Source organism: Diaporthe citri (genome assembly GCF_014595645.1).
Source record: "Diaporthe citri strain NFHF-8-4 chromosome Unknown scaffold_1, whole genome shotgun sequence".
NCBI classification, from domain to species: Eukaryota; Fungi; Ascomycota; class Sordariomycetes; order Diaporthales; family Diaporthaceae; genus Diaporthe; species Diaporthe citri.
Window position 1 is genome coordinate 8,058,774 of NW_025064846.1, and position 25,161 is coordinate 8,083,934.

General features: G+C 57.6%; 5 protein-coding genes across 5 annotated transcripts; 2 read left to right on the forward strand and 3 right to left on the reverse strand.

Annotated features, from left to right (window-relative positions):
• Positions 1-372: 372 nt before the first annotated feature.
• INS49_002087 (uncharacterized protein) lies at positions 373-682 on the forward strand (the record flags this gene model as incomplete). The annotated part of the gene is made up of 2 exons (XM_043162902.1): positions 373-386; positions 526-682. The coding sequence occupies 2 exons, from the start codon at positions 373-375 to the stop codon at positions 680-682; spliced, it is 171 nt and encodes a 56-aa protein (XP_043031408.1).
• A 4,720-nt stretch (positions 683-5,402) lies between these two features.
• Positions 5,403-5,629, reverse strand: INS49_002088 (uncharacterized protein; the record flags this gene model as incomplete). The annotated part of the gene is made up of 2 exons (XM_043162903.1): positions 5,403-5,462; positions 5,525-5,629. The coding sequence occupies 2 exons, from the start codon at positions 5,627-5,629 to the stop codon at positions 5,403-5,405; spliced, it is 165 nt and encodes a 54-aa protein (XP_043031409.1).
• Positions 5,630-14,149: 8,520 nt separating this feature from the next.
• Positions 14,150-15,718, forward strand: INS49_002089 (uncharacterized protein; the record flags this gene model as incomplete). The annotated part of the gene is made up of 2 exons (XM_043162904.1): positions 14,150-14,392; positions 15,611-15,718. 2 exons carry the CDS (start codon positions 14,150-14,152, stop codon positions 15,716-15,718), a joined length of 351 nt encoding a protein of 116 aa, XP_043031410.1.
• Positions 15,719-16,799: 1,081 nt separating this feature from the next.
• Positions 16,800-18,038, reverse strand: INS49_002090 (uncharacterized protein; the record flags this gene model as incomplete). Its single annotated transcript, XM_043162905.1, has 1 exon — positions 16,800-18,038. One exon carries the CDS (start codon positions 18,036-18,038, stop codon positions 16,800-16,802), a length of 1,239 nt encoding a protein of 412 aa, XP_043031411.1.
• A 973-nt stretch (positions 18,039-19,011) lies between these two features.
• On the reverse strand, positions 19,012-24,399 carry INS49_002091 (DNA-directed RNA polymerase II subunit RPB1; the record flags this gene model as incomplete). The annotated part of the gene is made up of 3 exons (XM_043162906.1): positions 19,012-19,039; positions 19,107-23,977; positions 24,043-24,399. 3 exons carry the CDS (start codon positions 24,397-24,399, stop codon positions 19,012-19,014), a joined length of 5,256 nt encoding a protein of 1,751 aa, XP_043031412.1.
• Between the last annotated feature and the right edge of the window lie 762 nt (positions 24,400-25,161).

The window sequence follows — 25,161 nt, forward strand, 5'->3', positions numbered from 1 at the left end:
ATGAAAAGCATTTACCCCAGAACCGCCGGTATTGGGATTTCTTCAACGGGCATATCCAAGCCGTCACAGATACTTCTAATGGTTCCCGTCTTGGGACATGGAGCCATCCACTCCGCCCATCAAAGTTTTATTTTTGACACTTCGCTCTTGTAATGTACCGCATTGACTGCATGCGATTTGGGGCTTGTGTCGGTAATAAGCTGTTGTCCACATCGTCGTCGTTGAGTACACATCAAGTGACTGCACCGGGATGCCCAAATCCTGTCAGGCCTCCGGAGGGAGCTTTACCAGTAACCCATTAAGACAGCCTCTACAAGCAACTGGATGCCGAGTGGTCATGGTACGGTTGATAGTGATCACCAACTATTCAACATGCTGCTGAGCATGTTTGTTGACTAAGCACAACCGGGTAGCCACCATGTACACATAGTCGCAGAAAATCCACGTCTGCTGATGAGTGTGTTTGACCGTGCCGCTAGAATGCGTCGACACATCGGAGAGCTAATGATCCATTTGATCCACAAGCGTCTTCCCTTTTGTCTTCCCCTTTGCCTTTCAAGAAACAGCAAAGGCCGCCTTGGTACGGCCGTGGGCCGCGCTTGTCCACGACCCAACACCACGCAGGGCAGACTTGCAGCTCGCCACGGACGAAGAGACCCAATGGCGACCCTTGCTGGATTGATGAGGGTGTTGGTTGGCGATAGTCCTGGGCAATTTGGTCGTTTCTGACTGCAGCCGCGGTTCCAAATCGAACAAACGGAATACTGCTTGGTAGTAGGCAACTTGCCCAGCAGAGATGTGCTGGCTGCTGATTGATGTTTTGTAAAGGTCGGACTGAACGAGTGGCTGCTGTGCACTCACGTATCCTTAGGTCCTTCTCGGGTCCCGATGTTCAAGTCAGCTGGCGACCTGATGCCTGGTCACGAAGTTGATTGTAACCTGCATGTATCCTTGCAAGTACCTCGCAACGCAGAGGCCATGTACCGTTGCATTCAGAGCGTCTATTGTGAGCCTCGTCCGATCTTTACCGCCGCCTGCAGAATGTCAAGACCGTCAGCCAGCCAGAACAGGGGCTACGGGGCACGCAATCTGCCAACCCACTGCGCGGCCAATGCAATGCTGTAACGCACCGCGCTTCCTGCCCGGGTGGGTGGGGTCGAAGTGAATGATGGCCAAAACTTTATTACTCTTCAGGACGATCCTCTAGTGCTGACAGTGTCCCGGGAAAATGCAGGGGCTTGCCCCCCTGTTGAGGTAGCATCGCTATTGTCTAAGAAACGATCAGTGTGCACGGAGCTCGTTTGACGTCGCTTGTGGATGTGGGCTGCTGGATAGTTGGCGATTAGTATTGCAGGTTGTATTTAAGTTTGAGAGGAACTCCCTAAACCTAGCTAATAATTAGCAAGACCTCGCTATACCGCGATTTTCACGCTGGGCTGCACCCTTGTGCAGACCAGGCCACCTGCCACCTGCTTGAGCGCCTGTCGTGTGCGCGTGTGCCTGTGGACAATGACACAAAGACGAGGGGCGAAGTATAGCCGGCGAAAGGCCTTGGAACAGTGTGGCTACCTGTCTGTTGGGCAGTGCTTATCAGGCAGCCGATGTGGCCTGTCCGCGACGCAACACAAGGTTGAGCGCATGCATACGAGGTGCTGCGTCTAACAGCAACGGCTGTGGTGAGACGTTGCTCGCTGGGGCTTGAGCAGGTTGCCGAACGTCCAAGCAAGATGCTGCCACGCAGTGTTGGCTAGCGTGCCATGAGGCGGTACTATCTACCTAGGTAGGACAGAAGTGCGGACCAGTTACCTAGGCTGCTTTTGATCTGTTGGAGCGGCGCACCTGAGGTGCGCCGTTGCTTATTGCTGTTGAAATATCTCGCCTTGTGCGGTTTGTGGACGACAGCGGTGTTTTCCCTCCATGGACGTTGGCTCCCACAGCCCACAGCCCAAAGCCCAAAGCCCAAAGCCCAAAGCCATACAGCGATGGGATACGATAGCATGCGATGCGGCTCTTGCAGGGCCTGTGCATACCGCATTTGGCCTTGGCAACGCACACAGCCAAAGCTTCATGCGCTAGATCCTTCGGCACGGAATATTTTGCGCCGCATGTCATCACATGATGAACGCATCATGCGTGCCACTGAGAGCTGCATTGCTTCATTTTCGACGGCCGAGGAGGGCCATCTAACTCCTTCTCAAGGCTCATGTCCGGAGCAAAAAGCGTATGAGAACGAGACATGAGGCTCAAAGCAGGAAAACACAGCCAGGCGCCTCTCACCTGTGTTTTTTAGGCTGAGGAAGGGGGGGATTGGGAGCGGAGGATGGCAGGGCCAGTGGTGATGGCAGTGAGAAGCGGCAGGGGCTGGGAGGGGCCGACAGGGGGGCTGCGGTACCCGAGGCATGTACCTAGGTATCTATCACATCTCGCATGTCCGTACAGTACATGCATGCACGTGTGATAAGAATCCTTGCCCCTCACACCCCTGCATCCATGTGTACCAACCACACGTACATGTCGGCCACACACAGCGTGCTGGTGTTCTGGTACAGCCACGTCCTAGGCTACACCTTGGGTTGGTAGCCCTGTAGGGTCCAGAGGGCAGATTTTACACGACCAGACGGCCAGACGAAGAGACAGACCAACCTACCTACCCAGGTAGCTGACCTTTTTATTTTTTTAAATCTTTTTTTTGAACCTCTCCAGCCAGCCAACAGCAGGCCGCTGACGAGATCCATCACGCTACCACCAAGGCTTCAACAGGCACAGACATAGGCACAGGTACAGGCGACCCTTTGCACGGCCTCTTAGTCACAGGCAGGCAGGCGGGCAGGTGCGCAGTAATGCGGCCACGTGCATGGGACAACCGACGGCTGGACCCGTGGAACCATGGACGAATGTGCACTGACTGCACTGGAAACAGCGGCGCCGTTCACATTCTTGTCTGCATGATCGTGTTCATCCTTGTTGGCCCATCGCCTTCTCTTCTCATCTCGTTCTTACACCTCTGACGTGCCGTTCGATCCTCCTGCCATTGCTAAGTCCACTGCCTGCGGCGTGTGCTGGCATCCCAAGCTCTTGGTCAAGGCAACCAACCCCACTCCGACTCCTACCCGCATCGCCACTAGCTTAACCCCGAACCCCTAAACCTGTGCCCAGCACAGATGTGTATCCATATTGGGCACACTTGCACCCACACAGCCGCCTGGGTTGGTATCTACCCGGGTTGATATCTAGATGGGTATTCAGGAGGAAGGCAGTACAGTCTCCGGGTAGCTTGCACGGGGGAGGTAGGTATACTTGTTCGCCTGTATGTTGGCAGCAGAGGTCTGAAGTTCAACGTTCAGACACCACCACACCCCCCCTGGGCGTGACATAGCAACCCTCGCTTCATTCTAATTCGTCACTAAGCGCGACCCAGCTTACACCCCCTGATCGGCCGTTCAACCATTCAGCCATCCAATCATCTAGCAGACAGGTCTGTCCGACATGGTCATTCAGCCTCACCTGGCCAGTCATCACGGCCAACACTCGGGCCCTTGAGCCACTTGGGAGTGGCAGCAGAAGTCTTAAATTTACACCTATGACGATGCCCAAACGCAGTTCCAGGCAGCCAGTGAGCACTGCATCAGTACTGAACAGACGGCCGACTCATCAAGGCAGTCACCAAACACATACCACCGCCACTGCATGAGAATCTAGTGTAGTTAAGCAATCGGTGTGCATTGAGCAGATATCTAGATAGATTGAGGAGGGAAGGTGGTGGTATTCTATCGTGCTGACATTCTGTACAACCAGAGAATGCCCGTCGCTAAAGTAGCGAAAATGCAGCTGCAGCAGAGTATCCACGGACATAACCAGCTCTCAACCACAATTACAAAGTTGGCCATGGCAGGAAATAACCGCCTCGCCTTGCCCTCTCGATCATGAAACCTCCAGCGACGGTGTCAACATGATGTCGTACGTTAGAAAATGAAAGACAATGAGGTAAAGTCCCGTCATCACTGCATCCTGCCGAGAATTCCCCAAACATCAAGGTGAGAAAGGAGAAAAGAAGGAGAAAAGAAGGAGAAAAGAAAAGAAGAAGAAAGAAAGAAAGAAAAAAAAAACCAGAGAGATTTATCATATCCATCCAAGAGTGGATCGTGATATCAGATGAGCTGCTCAATTCCGAATCACAACGAAATGGACGATTGCTCGCCGCGCGTGTCATCTAACCTTCCAAAATATGGCCGCTGTCGACTTATCGGTCAGACCCATCCCGGACAGGACACCCGCCAGGGCGAGGACTCAGTGTGTACTCACAAACAACAGACGTTCCATGTCGGCATCACCTTGGCTGGATTGACCGTTATTGACAGTGACCCCGATCCGTGCACCTGGTGGTGTGCCACTTCGGTTCGATTATGCAGTCGTATGTGGGGCAGTTACTGTTGCAAGGTTTGGTATGAATAGCGTAGCGATACTCGATCACGTTTCCACAAGCGTAATGGTGCTGTTCAAGGCGGCACATGATGGCTTGTGACTGGGTATGGCCTTCCAGTCTCGTAAGAAATTGTATGGCGTTGACGAGGGGTAGGAAGTATGCTGGGTCGCGGGCAACCAGAGACTGGCAAGATTGTATCCTGTGAGGTGTGTGCGAGAGACGAGTGCCTTTTTAGGAGCCCGGGAAACCTGGCTCGGATGTGCGTTTGCGAGGGTCTCCAAGTTTGAAGGCCGCGGTACAGGAGGTTGGTGGTGGGTGTGAGGATAGTGAGGGTGATGGTGATGGTGGTGCTCGACTTGAAGTTCTGAACAGGAGGAACTGCCCTGCGTCTTTATATGCTTGCCAAAACATGGAAAGAAGTACAATGTGAGCCTCTGGTCAGTCTGTGTGCAGTGATGAAGTGGAGAAGACGAAGGCGAGCTGTTGGTGTCCATGCCATGCCGTTCAGCAGCTCAACCGAAGCAATCTACAGAGGGCAGAGTTGTGTGTTGCAGCTGCCGGTGACTCTGTCTCCTTGCGGTTGGTTGTTAGCGTCTCCGGCTTGGTACGTCATGCGGTTGAAAGAGTGACCAGAGTGGCCGCATAGCGATGGACTTTCTGGAGACCCTCAGGAGAGGTTGTGGGAACGGCATGGACAGGCAGAGGGCGGCGGAGTACTTGAACAGTACTTAACGGTCCAAAGGGTGTACCCGAACCAAGAGATGAGTTGTACGGGCCGCCGTGCAGAGTAAGCTTGGGGGGGGGAGGCGTTGGGTCGCTCAGATAATAACCCACGTCCATCGATTTGCCGGGGTTGTGAAGGCGGGTCATTACTAGTGGACCTGGCCAATTTCCTAAACGGAATCGTCAACACGGGATCTTTTCACTGCTCAACATGAAGCCGTGTTCTTGCAATTTAATTTGTCGTCCGCCAGCTCCGCTACTTGTGGCCGATGTGCTTGCCCTCAAGAATGTCAATGGCCGCCGGCAGGGATCCGGCCTGTAAGGAAAGGCCCCCGGAGCCGACGTGACAAAAACAACAGGCCACAGCAACACAAGTACGCGGCCGTCGCTGTTGGGCAACACTTCACTTGATCCTTCTTTGCGGGCGGCATCGCTGCTGATGGTGTTGCGGGCTTGGTACTTCTCTACCCATTTGCGGTCCATAGAGAGGCTGCTCACCAACAACAATGTGCAGATCAGATCTGGGCCCGCATCTACAGTATTTGAAATCCCTCCAAGCTGCACCTGCAGACTCGTCCGAGTGACTGGAGTGCCCTGGAGGTGCAAGATCCGCAGCGTCATTCAGCTCCCACCTCGACGACAGCAGGATAGCTCTTAGTCTAAGCCCTAGGTGAAGGCCCCTCTGACTGCCATGTCAGTCCTGGGCCTGCATTCAGCAATATCATCACCGGGTCTAATCCACATGTCGACGGTGGTGGGGCGCTGTGCTCATGATGAAAACAGCATGTTTGCCAACTTCCTCAACGACAGAGGTGTGCGAGCATTTCTAGAGAGCGCCGTCACAAGTTTCTGCTCGATTCGACTGCTGAATCCGACCGCTCTATCGCCTACTAGTATCAGTGTGATATTGTCCTGCAGGTCTCCAGGCCCTCGCCGGTAGGTTATCGTCTGGCTCATATATTCCAGCGTTGCTCAATCAAAACCACGGTAGCCAGGAAAGCCGCGCTCGACAACGCCAGCGACTTGTTGGGGCCCGAGGACCGATAGCAGGCTGGAGGTTCGCAGCTATTCTTGGTTAGACTTGGTCAGACCTAGCATTGCAGTATTGTATGTTCGTGCTCGGCACCCTTGGCCCCCCGGTGGTTGACCTCGCACTCACTCTGGTGGGGAAGAAGGTTCTATGTCGAAGCCCTTGTTGGTTGCAGACCAACATCTATGGGCAGGATAAAGGTACGGTGCAGGCCTCGGGGACGGTTGAGCGCGGCCAACAAGGCTCTCACTTGTTGGCCATCAGGACCTTTCTGCGGTGTAAGAGGACGTGTGAACATATGTGGACGGGCGATGAGGTCGAACACGGAGCAGCGCAGCAGGGCAGGCTTTAGCCACGGAACACCGGTGACAGCTGGGCGTTGGGCGCTGGGTCTGGAGAGGAGCCTCAAACGGACGTGCACACCTTGCCCTGGGCAGCGGGTAGCAGGATGGGGTTCTCACAGGGCCCCCGTGCTCCCAGCCCGTGCTCCAAACCCGCGCTGCTGTTGCCCTTGCCCTCCTACCTACTGTAGGAATGGTGCAGGCGTCATGGCCCGCGCTGTCCCGTTCGTCCTACGACACACGACATGGTGCCGTCGTGCTCATCGCCTGTCAACGCGCGGGCCCGGCCCCACGTTGACGAACGCATTGGCTGGCGAAGTGGACGGCCGGAGAAGACAGACTTTGTCCGACACAGTGACGCCAGGGAAGGTCGCGGAAATGTGGCAGGGTGGCAGGTGCCAGGGGGTTGACGTTGGGGTCGTACAGTACAGTACAGTCCAGAGAGCGCTCCACGGTGCCTCGATACCCAGTAGCTGTCTGATCTAGTTGCCACTCGACGAAGCCGTGTCGGGATCAAAGAGTAGGGAGCCGGAATGAGGAAGAAGACAGCATGATCGGGTCCGATATCGAGAGGTGAGTGGGAGGGCAGGGTCAGGACGTCGCCTGCCGGCCAGGGTCCCAAGATACCCAGGTACCTGGGCATGTACTGTAGCATCGGTACGGCGCTTAAGGCTAGGCCAACGCACGGACGGTCACAACGGCTGTGGGGCGCCGGATTGATGAGGCAGAGTGGCAGAGTGGCAGAGTGGTAGGGTGGACCCTACAGTCTGCCGCGGATGCACTTGGGCGTTGCCCTGGCCGGGAACTTGCCTCTGCCTCTCTGGCGGCCAGGTGACACCCGGCAGGACCACTAGCTACCTGAAGTAGCTACCTGGGCGATGCCTGTCGAATAGGACGCTGTGCCTAGGCATGTCGTGAACCTAAGTACAGCACGCACAGTATGATACTGTCCTCGCTCCGTGCTGGACCATGAGCCCGGGGCGGTGGGGGGTTGGGGGGGGGGGTTGGCCGAGCCCGGGCCACCTGGCAGACGATGAACAAACGGATGGGGAAAGACAAGAGAGATTGAAGTGGAAGAGAGGGCAACCATCACACCTTGGGGGCCTCGATACCGGCAGCAGTGGAGCCACATCCGCAACAAGATGAAGATCGAGCCCAAGACCAGAGACGACGTGCGAGGGCAGAGGTCAAGCGCAGCCGAGGCGAGCCAGCAGCTCCCAAGTGATGTGGGATCAGTGATATCGGAACGAGAGGGAGGAAAGGGGGGATGTTGGACGCAATAGACTGAGCTCCTTCTTCAGATGGCCTCTGTCTGCCGCTCATGTTCATCTCCATCTCCAGCTCCGTCCATCCCACATTGCCCGTTTCCCCTCGGCCGCGACGCGTCTACTGTGCAGTCGACCGTGTCTTGTCCCTTGGTTTTCGTGTTGAGTCACCGGTCAATCTGCCTGTTGATTGCCAGGGCCAGCACAATCCGGATCCTACTGCATACCTAGGTACCTAGGTACACCGTACCCCAGTGCCTGACCTAAGTCTGGTTGGAATGATTGGCCTCTGCCACGCCGATGTTTTGTGCCGTTGCTCCTTCCTGACGTGCCTGTCATGGGCCCAAGTAATTTGCGAGATCAGGGACTGCAGGTGCCCAGGTGAGAGCCCGCCCTTCCCTTCCTACAGACACGAGAGAGATGGACGGGGAGACTTGAGGCATGAGGTCTGTGCACCATCACGCACCGTGCTCTACGGCTACAGTGGACCGTTTCCAGGTAGCAAGGTAGGCTGGCTAGCTGTATGAAAGTGCCATGTAGGCGGGGAGGAAGGCAGGCAGGCACGGCCAAAGCAATCACGGGTCGCGGCGGGATGGCAGGATGGGCAGGATGGATGGATCAGTGTTGTTGCTGGCTCCCCTGACCATGGCCCATGATCCGTTCCATCGCATCCGTCAAGAACGTGTGGCCCGTCCACCGGCTGCAGTCCACCGTCCGCCCAGCTCCAACTCCACCTCCACCCCCGTGGCGTCTCTGGCATTTCCTTCTCATCTTGCTGGCGACCAGGCCTCCTTGCCCAGATGTGCTCCCTTGCGACCCCGTTTGCCTGCAAGCTTCCCCACGCCGTCTAGCTGCATCGGGGCTCTCTCTCTCGAGATACAGTATGCAAATCACACGACTTCGGCACATCACGTACTGTCTACACCATTGATCTCATCTCGCGCTCATCCCAACTCTCCTCATCTCGTCTCCTCCTCGGCAAGGCTGCCCTGTGCTCGCGGATATCCTCCCCCTTCCCCCCCCGCGGCCCCAGGCCCGGACACAGGTGTGTGTACTCTGCACGTCGCCGAGGCCACCTAATTGCACACATCGCACTTCATTCACCACCTTCCTCACTTGTCCCCATGCCGTGCTCTTTGTTCCACTCAGGGGCCGGCACTTCATCTTCTTGTCCCTGGAGCCACAACCTTTCCGTCCTCGCGTATCAGCAAACAACCCTCAACACACCCCATATCCCACTGTCTCCCCACATCCGCGCCTCCGCGACCCAGCCAAGCCGTGTATCTACCTACCAGCAGGTGGCCACGATATTGCCACGCCCGCCATGCCCCGCTTCAGCCATGTTTCTTGCCCCGGTCTTGCATTTCCTTCTCCATCGTACGATAGATACCACACGCACCAGATCGCTGTCTCGACTGCCGTTCGAACTGCGGCACAGTGTCTCTCATGTTCGAACTGAGTTGTATGGTGGAATTCGACCTGCCCGCTCGTGGTATACCCACTAGAACCTCACGCCCTTCCTTGTGCGAAATATCCACAACCGGCCGGCTCCACAAAAAAATCGAGTTCCACTCTCTCTGCCGCGGCGCAGACGTCGCAGATTTCTGGGGTTTCAATGTCTCGCCCTTTCGAGTCGAGGGCGCGTTCCTCGCAGTGGAAACAGACATGTTGCTTGAGAAGCCAGACTAGTCACGAAAAGCACCTGGGCCCGTTGCTAGCGCTGCTGCCAGTCTCTGCCTGCCGGCCTGGTCTTCCTGGTGTCGATACTGTATGTCAGTAAGTGGACGTTGTGTGGCGGTGCAGCAGAGCATATCTACACCTTTCAAGGCTGGACCGGCACTGCAGGGGAGCCACATGCCGCCGCAAAGGCAACCAGGGCTGCAGCCAACTACGATTAGGCACGTCCTGTAGCATCCTTTTCGTTCCCATGCTCGGGACGGAAGTCTGCCTCATCTTGGCCAGGATGGCCGGCTTAAGCTGCCAACTGCACCGCTCGCGTCTTGTCCTGGGGAACCTGGCTGAGTTGCTGTGTGACTGTCGCTTGTGCTACCTGAGAAGTCATCCGGGTCCTGAAGCTCGTCAATGGCATTATGGACCATATACCGTATCAGGCCTGCGATTCTGCAGCCCACGCCCGGATATAGCAAATGCCCGCTAGTCGCGCCCCGTATCCTGTTCTCGGTCCAAAGTCATCCTTCCGCCACCTCGACTCGTGGCTCCAACGAGTACCTCTGGAACATTCCTAGTCAAGGACAAGGGTGACGGCCATTGCGACTATTGAGACCAAGATCTCATGTCTTGACCATTCATCTCCTGGGCATCACAGCGCATTGTTCATCGAGACCTTGACGTGTTGCTCATGCCGTTGGCTTGCCACTGCTGTGGCAGTCCCAACCGAAAGGGCACAAGCAAGTAAGCGCTCAGACTATACCCAAAAGCCTTACTCGCTTTCGGGCTCACCTGTCCGTGAATTTTAGAGATATTGCTCACGCATGGGTTCGGCCCAGGGTCTAGTACAGCACACACGGCAGTACAATCAGACCCTAGGGACCCAACAAAGTGACTCGATTGGGAAGGTTGCACGCATGCATTCTGCCCTCGCGTTATGAGTTGCAGCTCCAGCCCAGCGACGGCGGCTTTGGTAGCATTGAGCGGACCAACCACATCTCCGGTAGCTGCAGCAGATCGTCCATTGTGATGTAACACTGCCATCGCGTGCGTCACCTCAGTCTCAGCATGGGCGTCTGGCGTCAAAGTACTGCCGTCTTTGTGACCAACGTGCCAGAAGCGCAGCATGGCGCTTTCCGACCAATCACGAACATGAACCTTGGCGCCCGATGGCCAAGTTCCCCCAAGGTGAAGCCATGCAATGGCATCGTCGGCTGCGTTGGTGTCAAGAGCGGGCCCCACAGGCTCATTAGCAGAGCTGCCCAGGGTACACGCGCAAGATGCGCGCGTCTCCAAGGTTTGAGACCGCCGTGCCTTGCTAGCCGATTTTTTGGCGCTCCTGCTACTTTGGGAAGCCCGCGATGAGAGCGCCATTGTGAACAGCCGCCAAAGTACTCTCTAAGAGGAGAAGGGAGGAGCCCAAGAATCGTTCTTCGGAGCTAGACGATACTGAAATGAGGATCCGATCGCTTTGCCATATCTGATGCCTGAGAGTGGACTGCATGTATGCCCGTTGTGGTGCCCCTGTCATCTACAGCCATATCGGTATAACCTGGGATCTGTGCGTCCCTTCCCTTGAACATGATAACACCGCCCCTGAGAACCAACTTCCCTTGGGTTACATACACGCCGGAATGGGATCCTTGATCACCTCCAAGTCGTCTCCCATCACGCTCACTTAAGAGGAAGGGCGTTGGCTGGCCCTGTGTCCGGGTACACTCTTCCGAGCAGACCATGCACGCCCTTGGGTATCATCGTTCAATTCTGCTCGACCAGAAGGGCGTCTCCCTGCCCAGGTCCATAGTGTTGTGTCCAGGCCGGAGCAGATTGAGAGTGTTGGCTCTATGGCGATCTTGCAGATGACTTCTTGTTCTCGTCCAACAATGCCAACAGCTGATGAACTTGTGTGCCCAGCTTGCACTTGTTCCAAGTGCACCGTGCCATGTGCATCATGCCATGTGCATCATGGTCGCATTCTGCAGCCCATACCTGCAGACAAGCTCGGTCGTGATGGCACCCCTGCATGAGGTTTTCGAGCATCCATCACGGTCAAGACCGAGGCACATCACATCTGTCAGCCGACTGCTGAGCTGCCTGGAAGGGTGAGTCCTTCATGCTCCTGCGCCATGTGACGTGATATCGGAAGGAACCAGCCCAACGACCACTCCACTTACTGCGCCCTGTCCGATGTTGGTTCCTCGTCATGGCACGATGGCGCGCCCTCGACCATGGAGCAGGTTTTCGACCGGCCGTTGCCAATGGTGCTTCCACGGCGCGGTCACCCTGCAGCTGTGAGGCGTGCTGATGATGCGCTCTGGCCTTCCCCTTCAGGTCACAGCCCCATCTGGCAGGATCTTGTCTCCCAGTGAGCCGTGGGCGTGCCGTAAACTTTTGAGCTGCAAGCAGACTCAGCTCATCACGGCAGGCAACTTGTCAGGCTGCAGGGTTGGCCGCCAACACGACCGCTGTGGAGCACAGGCTCAGACATGGCCCAGGACAAGAGCTGAGCGGGAGGGTTCTCCCAGGACAAGAGCTGAGCGGGAGGGTTCTCCCAGGCCAGAGCTCCGAGGGCAACGCCGACTCCCACCGTTGGGCCGCTGCCTGGACAATGGTGTTGACCTGGGGGGACCTGAGGAGTACTTGTCGATACATTGCGTCTTGCAGGCACACCGAGCCCGGTGTCTGGTGTGAACCAAGTTGCAGCCCAACCGCATCCAGATGCATCTTGGTGACTCGGCTGTCGTCGTTCACCGCCAGCACCTGCTACCGCAAAAGGGCCCGGCCTGGACCTTGGCACTGCCGACTTCACACCGGGGGCAAGAGCATTCTGGGCAGCTCAAGCCAGATGGGAAGGCAGGGGAGAGAAGGCTCTGCGTGGTGGCAGGCAAGCACGGAGCGGAAGGATCAGAAAGGTAGCTGTGCGGCTGGTTCCGTCGCTGCCAACCTGCTCGGCCGAGATGCTGCACGTGTCGGCGGGTGCTGCCGACAAGTGACACGATGCTAGCCAGCAGGGGGCCTCAGGGACCAAGACTGGAGGGAGAAGCGGCATGGAGAGCCGTGGCGAGGCGTGGCGAGGCGTGGCGAGCACTCGCTCGGGGACAGGACGGACGAGGGGCCGGCTACGAGGCCGGCTAGGACGTCGTGTGCCCCAGGAGCGGGCCCCGCACCATCAGCCCTACCCGCGGCTGGTGCTGGAGTCAGCCAGACCACAGTAGCTGCCGTTGGGCCGAAGGGGGGCAGGGTGGCCGTCGGTGCGCGGGAGCGGTGCGGCGGCGCGCCGTGGGGTTGTTGTCGACGTGCGTGGGCGTGTCCCGGGAAATCCTCTTGCGGCGGGCAGATGGGCCAATGGCGAGCTCAGCTGGGCCCGGGCACCCGACCCCAGGTTCCTGGGCCGGGCCATTTCCAGCATGTATTTGCAGCGGTCTCTCGCGGAGCCGCATCGTCTTCTCCACATGTGGTTGATTGATTGATTGACTGACTGATTGATTATATACACTGCTAGCTGCTGCTTTGTTCCGGGCTGTCCAGACGTCGGACACATGCCCATCCCACCACGTCGCCCTTGTGGCCCCAGCACCGCGTGCTTTCCCTCGGCTGTGGCGCAAACCCTGCAGCGCCTCTGATAGGGGATAGGCACAATGGCCGCTTGCCCCGCTCGGAGCTCGGATGACGAGGGCCCCATGTGCCCATATTCCCACGGCGGTGCTCCCTTTCACCCAGCACCAATGCCCGACCCCACGTGTGGGCTCGGGCAGCACAAGAGCCAGATTGGCCCGATGGCAGGACAGGGCAGGGCAGGGCAGGGCAGGGCAGGACAGGACAGATGGGGTTGCACGGGACATGACATGACACGACACGACACGACACGACATGTGCGTTGCGAGGTGTGAGGAGCGGGCGACGTTGCGAGGGGAAAGGTGCGACGGGGGAGGAGGGGTCACAAACCGCCGGAGGGCACCCGGAGGGCTCGACGCGACCGGCGAGCGGATCCCATGACTATTTCCTCGCTGGAACGGCCATACACAGTACCCAGCTACGGGCATATCCACCCGCAGGTGTTTCTGCTGGGCGGCATGGCGGACAAGGGCTCTTGGCGGAGAGGGACAAGATTCAGAAGAAGAAGAAGGGGGGGGGGGGGCTGATGGTTGCGAGGTGCAGCATCGTGCAGCGTCGATGCCCACACCTCATCCACTCCCGCTCCATCCCCCGCCTGTTGTGCCCGCCCGTCCGTGTCACAAGAGATAAACAGGCTCGGGCAGGCACGAGGGGACGCACGCCCTCTCCTTCTCGCACCCACACACCCACCCGGGCATACACCAGCACCGGCGTACATGCGTCCTTCTCCTTCCTTGATCCGCCTACACCCCGCCAGCCCGCTGGGCCAGCGCATTGGGCAAGCAGATCCGCTGCCCCCGTCTGTAGATATAAAGCCGGCCCCTCGAGCTCCTTTGTCTCTGCCTCCTCCCTCGCTCCTCTTGTTGTTCACCATCCCAGAAAACCCTCAGCACCCAGGTCAGCCAGGCCAGCGGCCCGCCAGCAGCCAACGATACTGTATCTTATATCACGTCCTCCCCTCCTCCACCAGGCTCGGCTCGACTCGGCTCGGCTCGACTCGACTCGACTCGGACCCCCCTCCCACGCCAGATCAGACCTTGCCTTCTTGTCCTGTCACCCTTCTACAACCACCCAACCACCCACAATGTCTGACCCTCGCCGCTCCATGCCCCTGACCTTCCTGCCCCTGGGGCCCGTCACCTCTGAGTCCTTCCCAAAGGCGCAGCAGCCCAAGCAGGACGGCGACGGGCACAAGAGGCGAAGCTCCTCGCTCAGCAGCGACGGCAAGGGCTCCGCCCCCGGCTACAGGGTCCTCAAGGTCGCCCCCGTCCACTACGGCGAGCATGCGGGTGATCACCAAGATGACTGGCACAACGCCGCCGCCGTTGTCGAGTGAGGCAGCAGCTGGCCTGCCCCATGGCTCTGATGCCTTGGGCGACTGGGCGCGCCTCCGTGCCGCATACGTACAAGTCACTTGGTTGGGCTCTGTTCTCTCACGCGCGGCTCTCTTGTCCTTGTGACCTTTTGAAAAGCAAAAAGGGAAAGAAAACAGCAAACTTCCGAAAAACAGCGGGGCCACTTTTCATTCGGGTTTGGGGTTTATTTGTTTGTTTGTTTGTTTGTTTGTTAGCGCAGTGTTTAGGTCAAGTACGGCGTTTTTCTACGAAGGCTCATTTGCAGTCAATCCGGCCAAGCGGGCGGGGTGGTGCATGTCGTGTCGGCTTCCTCACGGGGCTAAGGAGGGGAGATTGACCAGACTCTGCTGAGGGGGATGGCTTATTGGAACAACCATGGCAGTCTGAAAATTCCCATCGAAACAACAGTAACAGGAGGTGTCAACGACTACCTGCCAAGCAGATACTCTGTGCTAAGAATAACAATGCTGTTTCCTCCACCTGTGTTTCGAACCGCGACGTATACATGGTGAACTATGCGCGAATGCAAAACCAACACCCCCACCGTCTTGCTGTCCGGGTCGAGGCATCTTCCCTGCCCGATACCCAATGATAGCCATTCGGGGAGGAAACGTCAGCCTTCGTCCCATCGAGGGCAAACAAGGCCAAGAGCCTTGGGATGCTCGCACAAGGACAGGGTAGCACGAGGTCGTCAGCCGTAACGGTTGTGCTCCCCTCCACCAGGTCCCCTGCCTCTCCCCTTGCTTTTGTGCGCCCGTGAAGAGCGAGAGCCAGGGCCCAGGGCCCACCACGCCCCAATGGTCCTCTGTAGCCTACGTCGATGCTCGCGTGGCTTGTCAGCCGGGTCAGCCGGCGAGACACCTGTCACACCCGAGGACTGGGGGACGGGGGCCAGCGGCGAGAGTTTGCCCCAGCGTCGTCGAGCCGTCGCCCGAGAGCCCCAGAGGTACAAGAGGCGTCGATACAAGCACGCAAGCTGCCGTGAGTCAAGCTTATCAGATCGGCGCGGGCCCGGGGGCGGTGAGGCGCTTGGTAAACGCTTGAAACCCTCGAGGCCCCGTTCGTCCCTTTGGATAGGCGCACGGATACGTAAATTACGTACATGGTGCATGGTAATAAATATAGAGAGCCCCTCCCCCCTCCCCACGGGCTAACAAAATCTCCTTCCCCGTTGCACCGGCATAATCAAGATCTCTCGGCGCTGCATCCCGGACCAGGTGGTCGTCGTGCCTGGGGGCCTGCACAGCTTGCAAAAGCCCGCCGTCGAGCGCCCAGATGCCAAGCCCCCGAAGCACTGACGATCACTGTCTCGGACCGCTCCGCTGCACCACACCAAGCCCATCTCGGTGGCTGCTTGCATGGTTGTTTGCCACATGCCCTGCTGCTATTCCGCCCATCTCTGTCTGGCCGCTCGCCTTGAAACCCGTCTTGGCTGCGTCGTTTTCGCTTCCGCGGCCGTATTACACAGACTACCGACGTGCTTTTTGGGTTACACTGCTCCTGTGATGCGTGTGTGATGCTGAGCAGCTAGAAACATCGCCGCTGCCAAGATGAGGCCAAGAAAGCAAGCGGTCGTACCTGAGTGGGCCTGGCGTCTCACCGAGACTGCATGCTTCAGACAGTCCAGAGGCAGTCGCCTCTGCGTACATGGCAGCCTGACCTTTCAATAGTCTTTGCATGACAGGTCCCGCCACAGGTCCCGCCACAGTGTTTTTTTTAGGGGTGGCCGTTCATGTAAGGAACCTCGTGCGTCCGTCCAGACGCAACCGATTAAAACAGCCAAGAGACTCACTTTGGGTAGATAGCCATGGCATGCTCCGTACCTGCAAGACACGGCGTGAATACTGTAACAGGCAGACGATAGGATTATGCGCGGGTGGACCCACGCACACAAGAGCAGACTGGCAGAGGGCCAAGCGAACCTTGACTGACGCTTGCCATGTGTCCGAATATAGATATAGATATTCACATGCACGATCTATCCCTCCGAACCCCATGGACGTGTCGGGGAACGACGCCGTCGCGAGTCGAGCTGCTTGACTGGAGGCCCGCTGCTGGATTTCGAGCCTGCCCAGTTGTACCCCTAATAGATGCATCCGACCAACTTTTCGGCCCACAGGAAAAACGCATGGCGAGGAACACTTCCGGCTGTAAAACAGTGTGCGTTTGCCTTGAAGATGGCGTTGGCTCATTGAGTAGACACGTAGGAGCAGCATTCTGGGCTGCCTCACAATCATCTCTCTGTGGCTGTCGCACGCCCTCCTGACTCCCGGCTACGTCTGTGTTTCGAGTCTCCCACCCCCCTCCGCCCTCCGTTGGGGAAGGGGGTGGGGCAAGACATTGTTTTCTCTGAAGTGCGGGCTGCCAGAGCCATCTCGTCTAGAATCCATATTTGGCCCCAGACTGCTTCTGTGTCGCCCGGTTCTTGGCAAAGTTCTCCTCTAGCGCATCCCGTTGGCTCTGCACCTGGTTTACCAGCTGCTGCAGGCTGTGCTTGCCTGGTTTGATGGCGCGCAGCGGGTTGTGTTGCTGTTGGTCCAGTGCGCCGGACTGCCGCAGCTCCTCGTTGTGCCGGTACTCCTGGTCCAGGTTGAAGTTGATGACGGACTTTGCTGTTGTTTTGCTCGGCGCGCCGCCGCGGCCGAAGAGTTCCCGCCGTGCTGCTGGGCCGAGATTCAGGTCGTCCGCTATGGAGTCGAGTGAGGTGGGATCTGGGTAGCCAGCTTCCCGCGCCGGTGGCTGTGAGTAGCCCGCATACTGCTGCTGGCTGGCGCCATCATCTAGTGCGTTTCCTTCGTCGAACGTGCTTTGATCATGACCCCGCGGCTCGGCTTCGTAGGAGGTGCTATCTTCCGGAATCGGTTCCACACCGCGTGCATCATCTACTACGGAAAACAGCGATATCTTCTTCTTATTCTTCTTGGCTTGCGGGACCGCCGTTGTTTCTTCTTTTGACGGTGGTCCAGGGCTTCCTGTGTCCGAAGGCCGCTTCAGCGCGCCGCCGCGCGACGCCGTAGTTGAAGCCGCCGCCGCCTTGACCCCACCGGGCTTCTTGCCAGGCTTCCTAGCAACAGACAGTGGCTTGAACATCAAAGGTTTCCCAACAAGCTTGACCTCGCCCTCCGACTTCTGCCCAGGCGGTATAGATGGCTGCGCCGGCGCGGTGGCGGTGGCTGATGGCGAGTTTGAGATGGAGCCCGACCCGTCCGTCCTCGAGACTCCATCGCCGCTGTCGTCACCTGCATCCCTGCTGAAGGCAGCCTCGGAGCTTGTCCTCAAGTTCACACCGACCCTTGGGGTGGCCTTTCCGATGCTGCCACCTCGGGGGTTGGAAGCTGTGGCCTTGGGCGGTGGCAGGAAGGAGCTGAAGCCGCCAAACCTGCCGCCGCTGGTCTTGAGCCGCTTTGCCGCTGGCGTTTCGCTGGTCGCCGCGTCGTCTGACGTAGTGGACACGGACGGGAGGCTGACGAGGATTTTGCCGGGGTTGGACTTGTCGACGAGCTTCTGGAAGCTCTGTTTCTTGGCAGGCTGCGATGCGGCGGCGGTGGTGGTTGGGTGCGCCGAGGTCCGTGGGGACTCGCTGTCGGATTCAGAGTCCGAATACTCAACCAGGCCCATGTCTGGTTGCTGAGTCGAGGAGTGATAGCTGTGCCTTGGGATTTCGTGTCTTGATTCGAGAGACAGGTCATACGGTGGAGGTGACAATGATGTTAATGTGCATAGGCGAAAGGCGGTCGAGAGGTTTTGGAGGTTGAGTGGTGGAGAAGTGGGGATTTTTTGTAGGGGGGACCGGGGGGGGGGGTTGGCAGGGCCGAACAGAGGACTCACACAGACCCCTTCTCTTCAGCTGCCTGGCTGCATGTGAAAAAGTCGGGGGCTGCGTTTACATTGTAGAACTGCCTCTGCAAGAGGCTTCGCCCTGCCATCTTCTCAGGCCACCCTACCTGTCCCAGTGGTGCCAAACAATTCAATGGTCTGTCCTTCCACAAGAGCTGTGGCCCGTTGGTCATGCCAGGCACACAGAAGTCACCTTGTCAGATTTGTGACAGCACTCAGCACTTTGCTTCCGCAGCAAACCAGGCCATGGGGACAAATTCTTTTTCCCCCCTCTTCGTTTTGCATGAGTCAATCCATGTTCAAAGGCTATGCAAAGCCTCCGTCTACCTGCCTATATGTGCCTGTGTTTGTGTCTCTAAGGCGCCCCAGATGTCCTCACTGCCGATACCTCACCCTGTTCTGGTGTTGTCTGTCAGTCTGTATGCCCTGCGCCTCTCGCTGCCCGTGCTACCCGGCCATGGAAAAAGCCATGCACGCATGCCTACCCTGACTTGATTTCGTGTTGATACAATTAGTTTGTCTTTTCTTTTTCCCACCCTTCCACACCACTTCTTCCTTTCTCTCCTTCGCATACCTTTCGCCGATATTTCTCTTGTCTTTCGTTCTCCACCCCGCCCAGGTTGCTTTCCGTCTGCACCGCTCTGCCTGGGCCTCTATTATGCGGAGCTTCCATCGAACGCGTTTGCCCCGGCTCCATCATATACATAAGCCGTCGTCCATCCAGCATTCACTCCCCATTGTTATTCCACCAAGGCTAGTCGTTGGTGGGCGAGGTTGGTGAGCTGCCGACCAGGTTAGCATCGCGGCCTGTCCACAAATAAGGCAGCATGGCCGCCTTGATCGACTTACTATTGGTCCTGGCCGCCAGCATCTCGTCCAGGCGTCGGTGCATTGTACTGAGGCGAAGTTGGTGAATAGCTCGGGCTGGTCGGGGACACATTCTGCCCGGGTGACCGTTGGTAGGTCGGACTCGTGGGCGAGTATGCGTCAGGAGATGTCGGAGACCATGTCGGAGACGCGGGGGAGTACCGAGGGGATGTGGCGTGGACGTTTGGCGAGCTTGGGCTGTAGTTCGGACTGGCTGGCGAGTACGAGGGAGAAGTCGGCGAGCCCCCGTAGTTTCCAGCCGGTGACGTAGGTGAGTACTTTGGTGCAGATGGAGATGTCGGCGAGTAGCTCGGCGAGGTCGGGCTGTAGTTTGGACTGGCTGGGCTAGTGGGCCGCATCAAGGGCGATGTCTGCGAGTATGATGGCGAGCCAGGGCTGAAGGTTGGCGACGAGCCACCGAGGCGAGAGCCTGCATCAATCATCGGTGAGCTGGGCGAGTATGCGCCCATGGGAGATGATGGAGAGTATCCCGCGCCCTGGTTTCCGTACGGGGACGTCGGCGACGTCGGGGCAAATGGGCTCGTGGCACGTGGGCTGGTGGCCGAGAACCCACCCCCACCCATGCCGAACCCACCACCATACTCAGTGCCAAAGCCGGCCGGTGTCTCGGACCCTGCGCCGATGATGGGTGAGAAGTTGCCTGGCGCCGGGGACATGATACCCAAGAAGCCACCCGTGTCTGCCATGGGAGAGCCGGTGTCGTAAGGTGTCGCCGCGCCTTCCATCGGGCTGCCCTTGACGGTCATGCCGGGCATGAGGCCCATGCGCGAGTTGTCCGAAATGACCGTCTCCAGCATCTTGGGGTCAAGCTGCACTTCAAAGTGGCCTGTCCCCATCGGGGCCAACTGGCCCAGCATCACGTTTTCAGAGATACCGCGGCAGTCGTCCAGCTCGCCTGTGGCCGCAGCCTCCAGAAGAATCTCGACCGTCTCCTCAAAGGAGCAGCGCATGAGCGCACCAGTGTCGGCGCGGTTGATGCCGTGGCGGGTGACCGCAGCAATGCTGCCGCGGTACGTCATGACGTCGACCAGGAGAGCGAGATGGCGGTGGTTGACGTAGGAACCATCAAATGCCAGCACATTCGTCAGCTCAGACAGCAGAGCAGATCGCGCCGCCTCGATACCGAACACATCAATGATCTGATGCAGCTGGTTGGTGGTGGTCCGTCTCGTGTCGACGCCCTCGACGGCAAGGACCTGGCGTAGTGCCGTACCAGTGGTGTCGAGATAAGATTCCTCGCAGTCAGCATCGCCCTGCTTGGCCTTGAGCGAGCCATCCGGCATCTCTATCAGACGAGCATTCTTGTTGATGAATGCCCGTTCGATGCCGGGCACGCCCCGAATGGTGAGTTTGTCCAACAAATGAGTTTCAAGTCGCTTGAGCATGACGTCTTCCTCCATATCATCGTCGTCGGCGTCGGCTTTATCACGGATCGAGCGGACGCGGATGATTTGCTCGTCGTCGTTGTCATCGTTGAAGATGACAGCCAGATCATCGGAATACTCGTCTTTGAGCCGCTGGGCGACGTCCTCAACCCGCAATTCCTTGTCGAGCATCTTCTGCCGGTCCAGAGTGATTCGAAGCACCCAGCGAGTCTGACGATCAAGGTCCTCGGTTTGTGGGGCCTCAAGAAGGAAATACGCCTCAATCATGTCCATATCCTCGGGAATAATGGTCTCTCGAACGTCCGGGTCATAGAAAATCTCAGTCATTGCCGTGACCGACCTCAGGTTCGTGTGCTCAGTAAGACTTCGCAAAGTCTTCGCCGCGTCCTGTGATGAATCGTCGCCTTCAAGGAAAACCTGCATCGAAGGAGTCTTGATGTCACTGGCGACGTTAAGAATCTCCTTGAGCCGAGGCACACCAAGAGTGACATTCTTGGAGGCAACACCAGTAAAGTGGAATGTGTTGAGTGTCATCTGCGTAGCTGGCTCTCCGATGGACTGCGCCGCGAGAACCCCCACCATTTCTCCAGGGTTGACCATTGACCTTGACCAGCGGTTCTCCAGCTCCCCAAGAATGTGGTCAAAGGCTATGCGAGGAAGCCGAAGCTGCACTGCGAGACGCCTGAAGGCCAGTCGCGAGCGCAGGTGGGCCTTGAAGAGGATCGTCGCGCTCTCATCAGCCTCCTTGGAAATCGGATCTTGACCTGGGACGACCACCATGCGCCTCATGAACGCATCGACGGCCGGGATCACATCCGAAGGCTTCATATCACTTCGCTTGGTGGGGTCGACCTTGAAGAAGGATATTGTGCTGTCGATCAACCGTATGATGTTCAGAGGAAGCTGCATCATAGTCTCGTCCTTGCCCCGTGACAACATTATTTGGCGAACCGCCCGGCGGGCCGTCGAGAGGCGTTCGTACTCGGCATCGAGCAGCTGCTGTTCTTCGATGTTGCTCGCAAGATGACTGCCGTACTCGAGAGCGTTGGTCAAGGTGTTGGAGTCCTCGACGAGATCGAGTTTGTAGCGCTTCTCGAAGTCCTTGTCGGAGATGGTGAGGAAGTCGACCTTCTGTTTTTCGATGTGCATGCCATCGAGACCATCTTCGCCGTAGATGAACTGTATAATATCATTCAGCGAGTTTCGAACAGTGCCATCGTACTTGGCGGTGACATCCTCGAGCGCCTTGACCAGTCGGCGCTGGATATAACCGGTTTCAGCGGTCTTGACAGCGGTATCGATCAAACCCTCACGACCAGCCATGGCGTGGAAGAAGAACTCAGTGGGCGTCAAACCACGCAAGTAGGAGTTCTCGACGAAGCCACGGGCCTCGGGTGAGTAGTCGTCCTTAGTAAAGTGAGGCAGCGTTCGGTACTTGAACCCAAAGGGAATTCTCTTTCCCTCGACGACCTGTTGGCCAACGAGAGCAGTCATTTGGGAGATGTTGATGGAAGAACCCTTGGAGCCGGATCGAGACATGGTCACAGCGTTGTTCAAATCCTTCAAACTCTTCTCCGTCGTCGTACCAGCCTTGTCACGGGCGGCGTTCAACTCCTTGGATACCTTGCTCTCAAAAGTTTCTCGGATACTCATTCCGGGAAGTGGCTCGAGCTTGTTTTCGGTGGCCTCGGTCACGATCTCCGCGACGATCTTCTTCTGGCCGTCAATGTCCTGCTGGATCTTGATTATAGTATCCTTGTCAGGGATAGTATCACCGATCCCGATGCTGTGGCCGTTGTGCAAAAGCCAGTAGTTCACAACACGCTGACAGGCGTTGAGGAAACCCATTGCTGCGTGTGGCCCTAGCTCGTTGTAGGTGATGTGAATGATGCCGCCAGCCGCAGCACCCACAATCTTCTTGGTCAGTAGACCGTACACAAGATCGCCATTGTGGATCCTGATTCCACTGTCATCGATGGGGAGTTCGCTGCCACCTTGCTGCAGGCTGACCTCTTTAGGAATGACCATGCTGATGATCTGCTTGCCAGTCCAACGGGGAGATGGATGAAGTATGGCCGGAGTCGGGATGACACCATCCCAGTCCTCAACCCAGAGCATAACATTCATGACTTCCTCCCTGGTGAGAAACACATCACGACGGCAGAGCTTGTAGGCGCCTGCCAAAGTGTCCTGGACAATCCCCATCAGTGGGGAGTTACGTTGCGGCGAGACGATGTTGAGGGGGACCAAGCACAGGTTCTGAACCTCAGCACGAGTCTCCTCGGTCTGGGGAACGTGAAGGTTCATCTCGTCGCCATCAAAGTCGGCGTTGTATGGAGAGGTGACGGAAAGATTCAGCCGGAACGTGGAGTAGGGCATCACCTTGACGCGGTGGCCCATCATGGACTCTTTGTGAAGCGAGGGCTGACGGTTGAAGATGATGTAGTCACCATCGATGAGATGACGTTCAACCTTCCAACCGTACTCCAGAGTGATCTGACTTGCGCGTTTGTGATGGCGAAGATCGATCCTGGTGCCGTCGGAGCGAATGACGTACTTGGCACCTGGATGCTCGTTCGGCCCGTTCTCAACAAGCTGATGCAGACGGTGGATATTATAGGGAGTGACAGTCTCCGGGTAGGTCAGAGTTCTCGCGATGCTTCGAGGTACGCCAACTTGGTCCAGAGAGATGTTTGCGTCACCCGTGATGACAGTGCGTGCAGAAAAGTCCACACGCTTGCCCATCAGATTGCCTCGGAGACGACCCTCCTTGCCCTTGAGACGAGCACGGATTGCCTTCACGGGTCGGCCACTCTTCTGCAATGCGCGCGGCGTGCCAGCAATGTCGTTGTCCATGTACGTGGCGACGTGGTACTGCAAGAGCTGCTCGAAGTCGTTTAAAATGTGCGCTGGGGAGCCCTCGGACAGCGCCTGCTTGACGTTGCCGTTGGCACGGATAATGTCACCGAGCTTGTAGGTCAGATCGTCCTCGTTCCGAAGACCCTGGCCGGTGCCGTCCATGCTGATCGATGGTCGGACAGGGGGAGGTGGCACCGGAAGTACTGTGACGATCAGCCATTCAGGACGTGCATAGTCCTTGTTCAGCCCCATGTCCTCGAGATCAGCATCAGAGATTCGTCGGAAGATGTCATGCACCATCTTCGGCGGCAACTGCTTCTTCTCGATGGTCTTGCCACCACCCTCCTCGTTGTCGTGCTGGAAATGCTGCTGAAGCTGCAGTGCCTGTTGCCGGACTGCGGGCTGGGCGTTGCCGCACCCGCCGTGGTTAGGGGGTGGGGGCTTGTTCTTGTTCTCCGGGTCAAACTCCTCGTCCTTCTTGGAGACCTCGTTCTCGCAGCGCTTCTTCTTCTTGCACACCTCCCAGACCCGGGCGAATCGAGCTTTCGGGTCTCGTGTCGAGACGGCGGCCGCAAATTCGGGGTCACTCTATAGTCGGTGGAATCAGCAATCAGCAGACCTTCACAAGTCCACAACAGTCAAGCTAGACCAACCCTATCAGCCAACACCTTGCTGCAACTATGGCAGACGATCTCAAGGATCTTCTTGGTCTTCTTCAGGAAACCAGGGTGGAAGACAGGCGTGGCCAGCTCGATGTGGCCGAAGTGACCAGGGCACTCAGACATGCTCTCAGTGCAGGTCTTGCACTTGAACTGCCTGTCGACAGAGCCGAGGCGAGGATCGTTGAGGCCCTCTTGCCGTGGCTTCGTTCTGGTCTCGTCCATGGTCTCGGGGTACTGAATGTGCGCCACACTCATATTCTTGATCTCCTCAGGAGACATGACACCAAACTGTATCTCCTGGATCGTCTTGAGGGGCGCACTAGAGTGCGCAAAATAAAGGTTTGCCATCTTGGAATGAGACCCCGAGGGGGTGGGGCGTATCGGACGCGATGGTGTGAATGCGGCTGATTAGGGATCGTGGGTCGGGGGGCGACGGTCGAGGTGAGGACCAGGTGAGTCGCCGGGACGGGCGCTGGTAGACAGGAAGACCTAAGTCGGAAAACGAGAGGGAAGGCAGTGCTTGCGTGAAACCCTGTGACGATAGCAAGGTCGGCGCAAACTATGTTTCGATGGATGGGTTGGGGGCTTGTCCTCCGCGCTCTCAAACCAGGCCGCCCAAGGCCCCGAAGGAGCGACTTGTCGGTCGTGCCACCTCAGCCGTTGTCGCTGTCGTTCGAAAAAGGCACGAAATCAATTGTGGCGATAGTTTCGTACAGATGAGGTACGGGGAGGGCCGCAGAATGGTGATGCGTGGGCTCCGACGCGTGTTGGTAAGAGGTTGTGATGAGGTTGGTAAGGGCCAGGCAGTCGAGGCGACTCTGGAAAATCCAGAGAGGAGTGATCTAGCCGGTGAGCTTGACCTGGAAGGGCCCGTGCACAGCACTAACTATACGCGGCGACAAGAGTGGGTCCCCCGGTACTCCAATGTTGGGGCTGGCAAAAGGCAGGGTGCTCGCAGAGAACCCGCAGAGAACTTGGGTCTCCAGTGGCCTGATGGTCTCGGCTGGCAGGCAGTGAATTCGCCAGCAGGTGCTATGGAAGTATCTTTCACTGACAAATCCGCTCATCTCATTCTTCCCCCTTTGTTGATGAATGCCTACTTCACTCAGC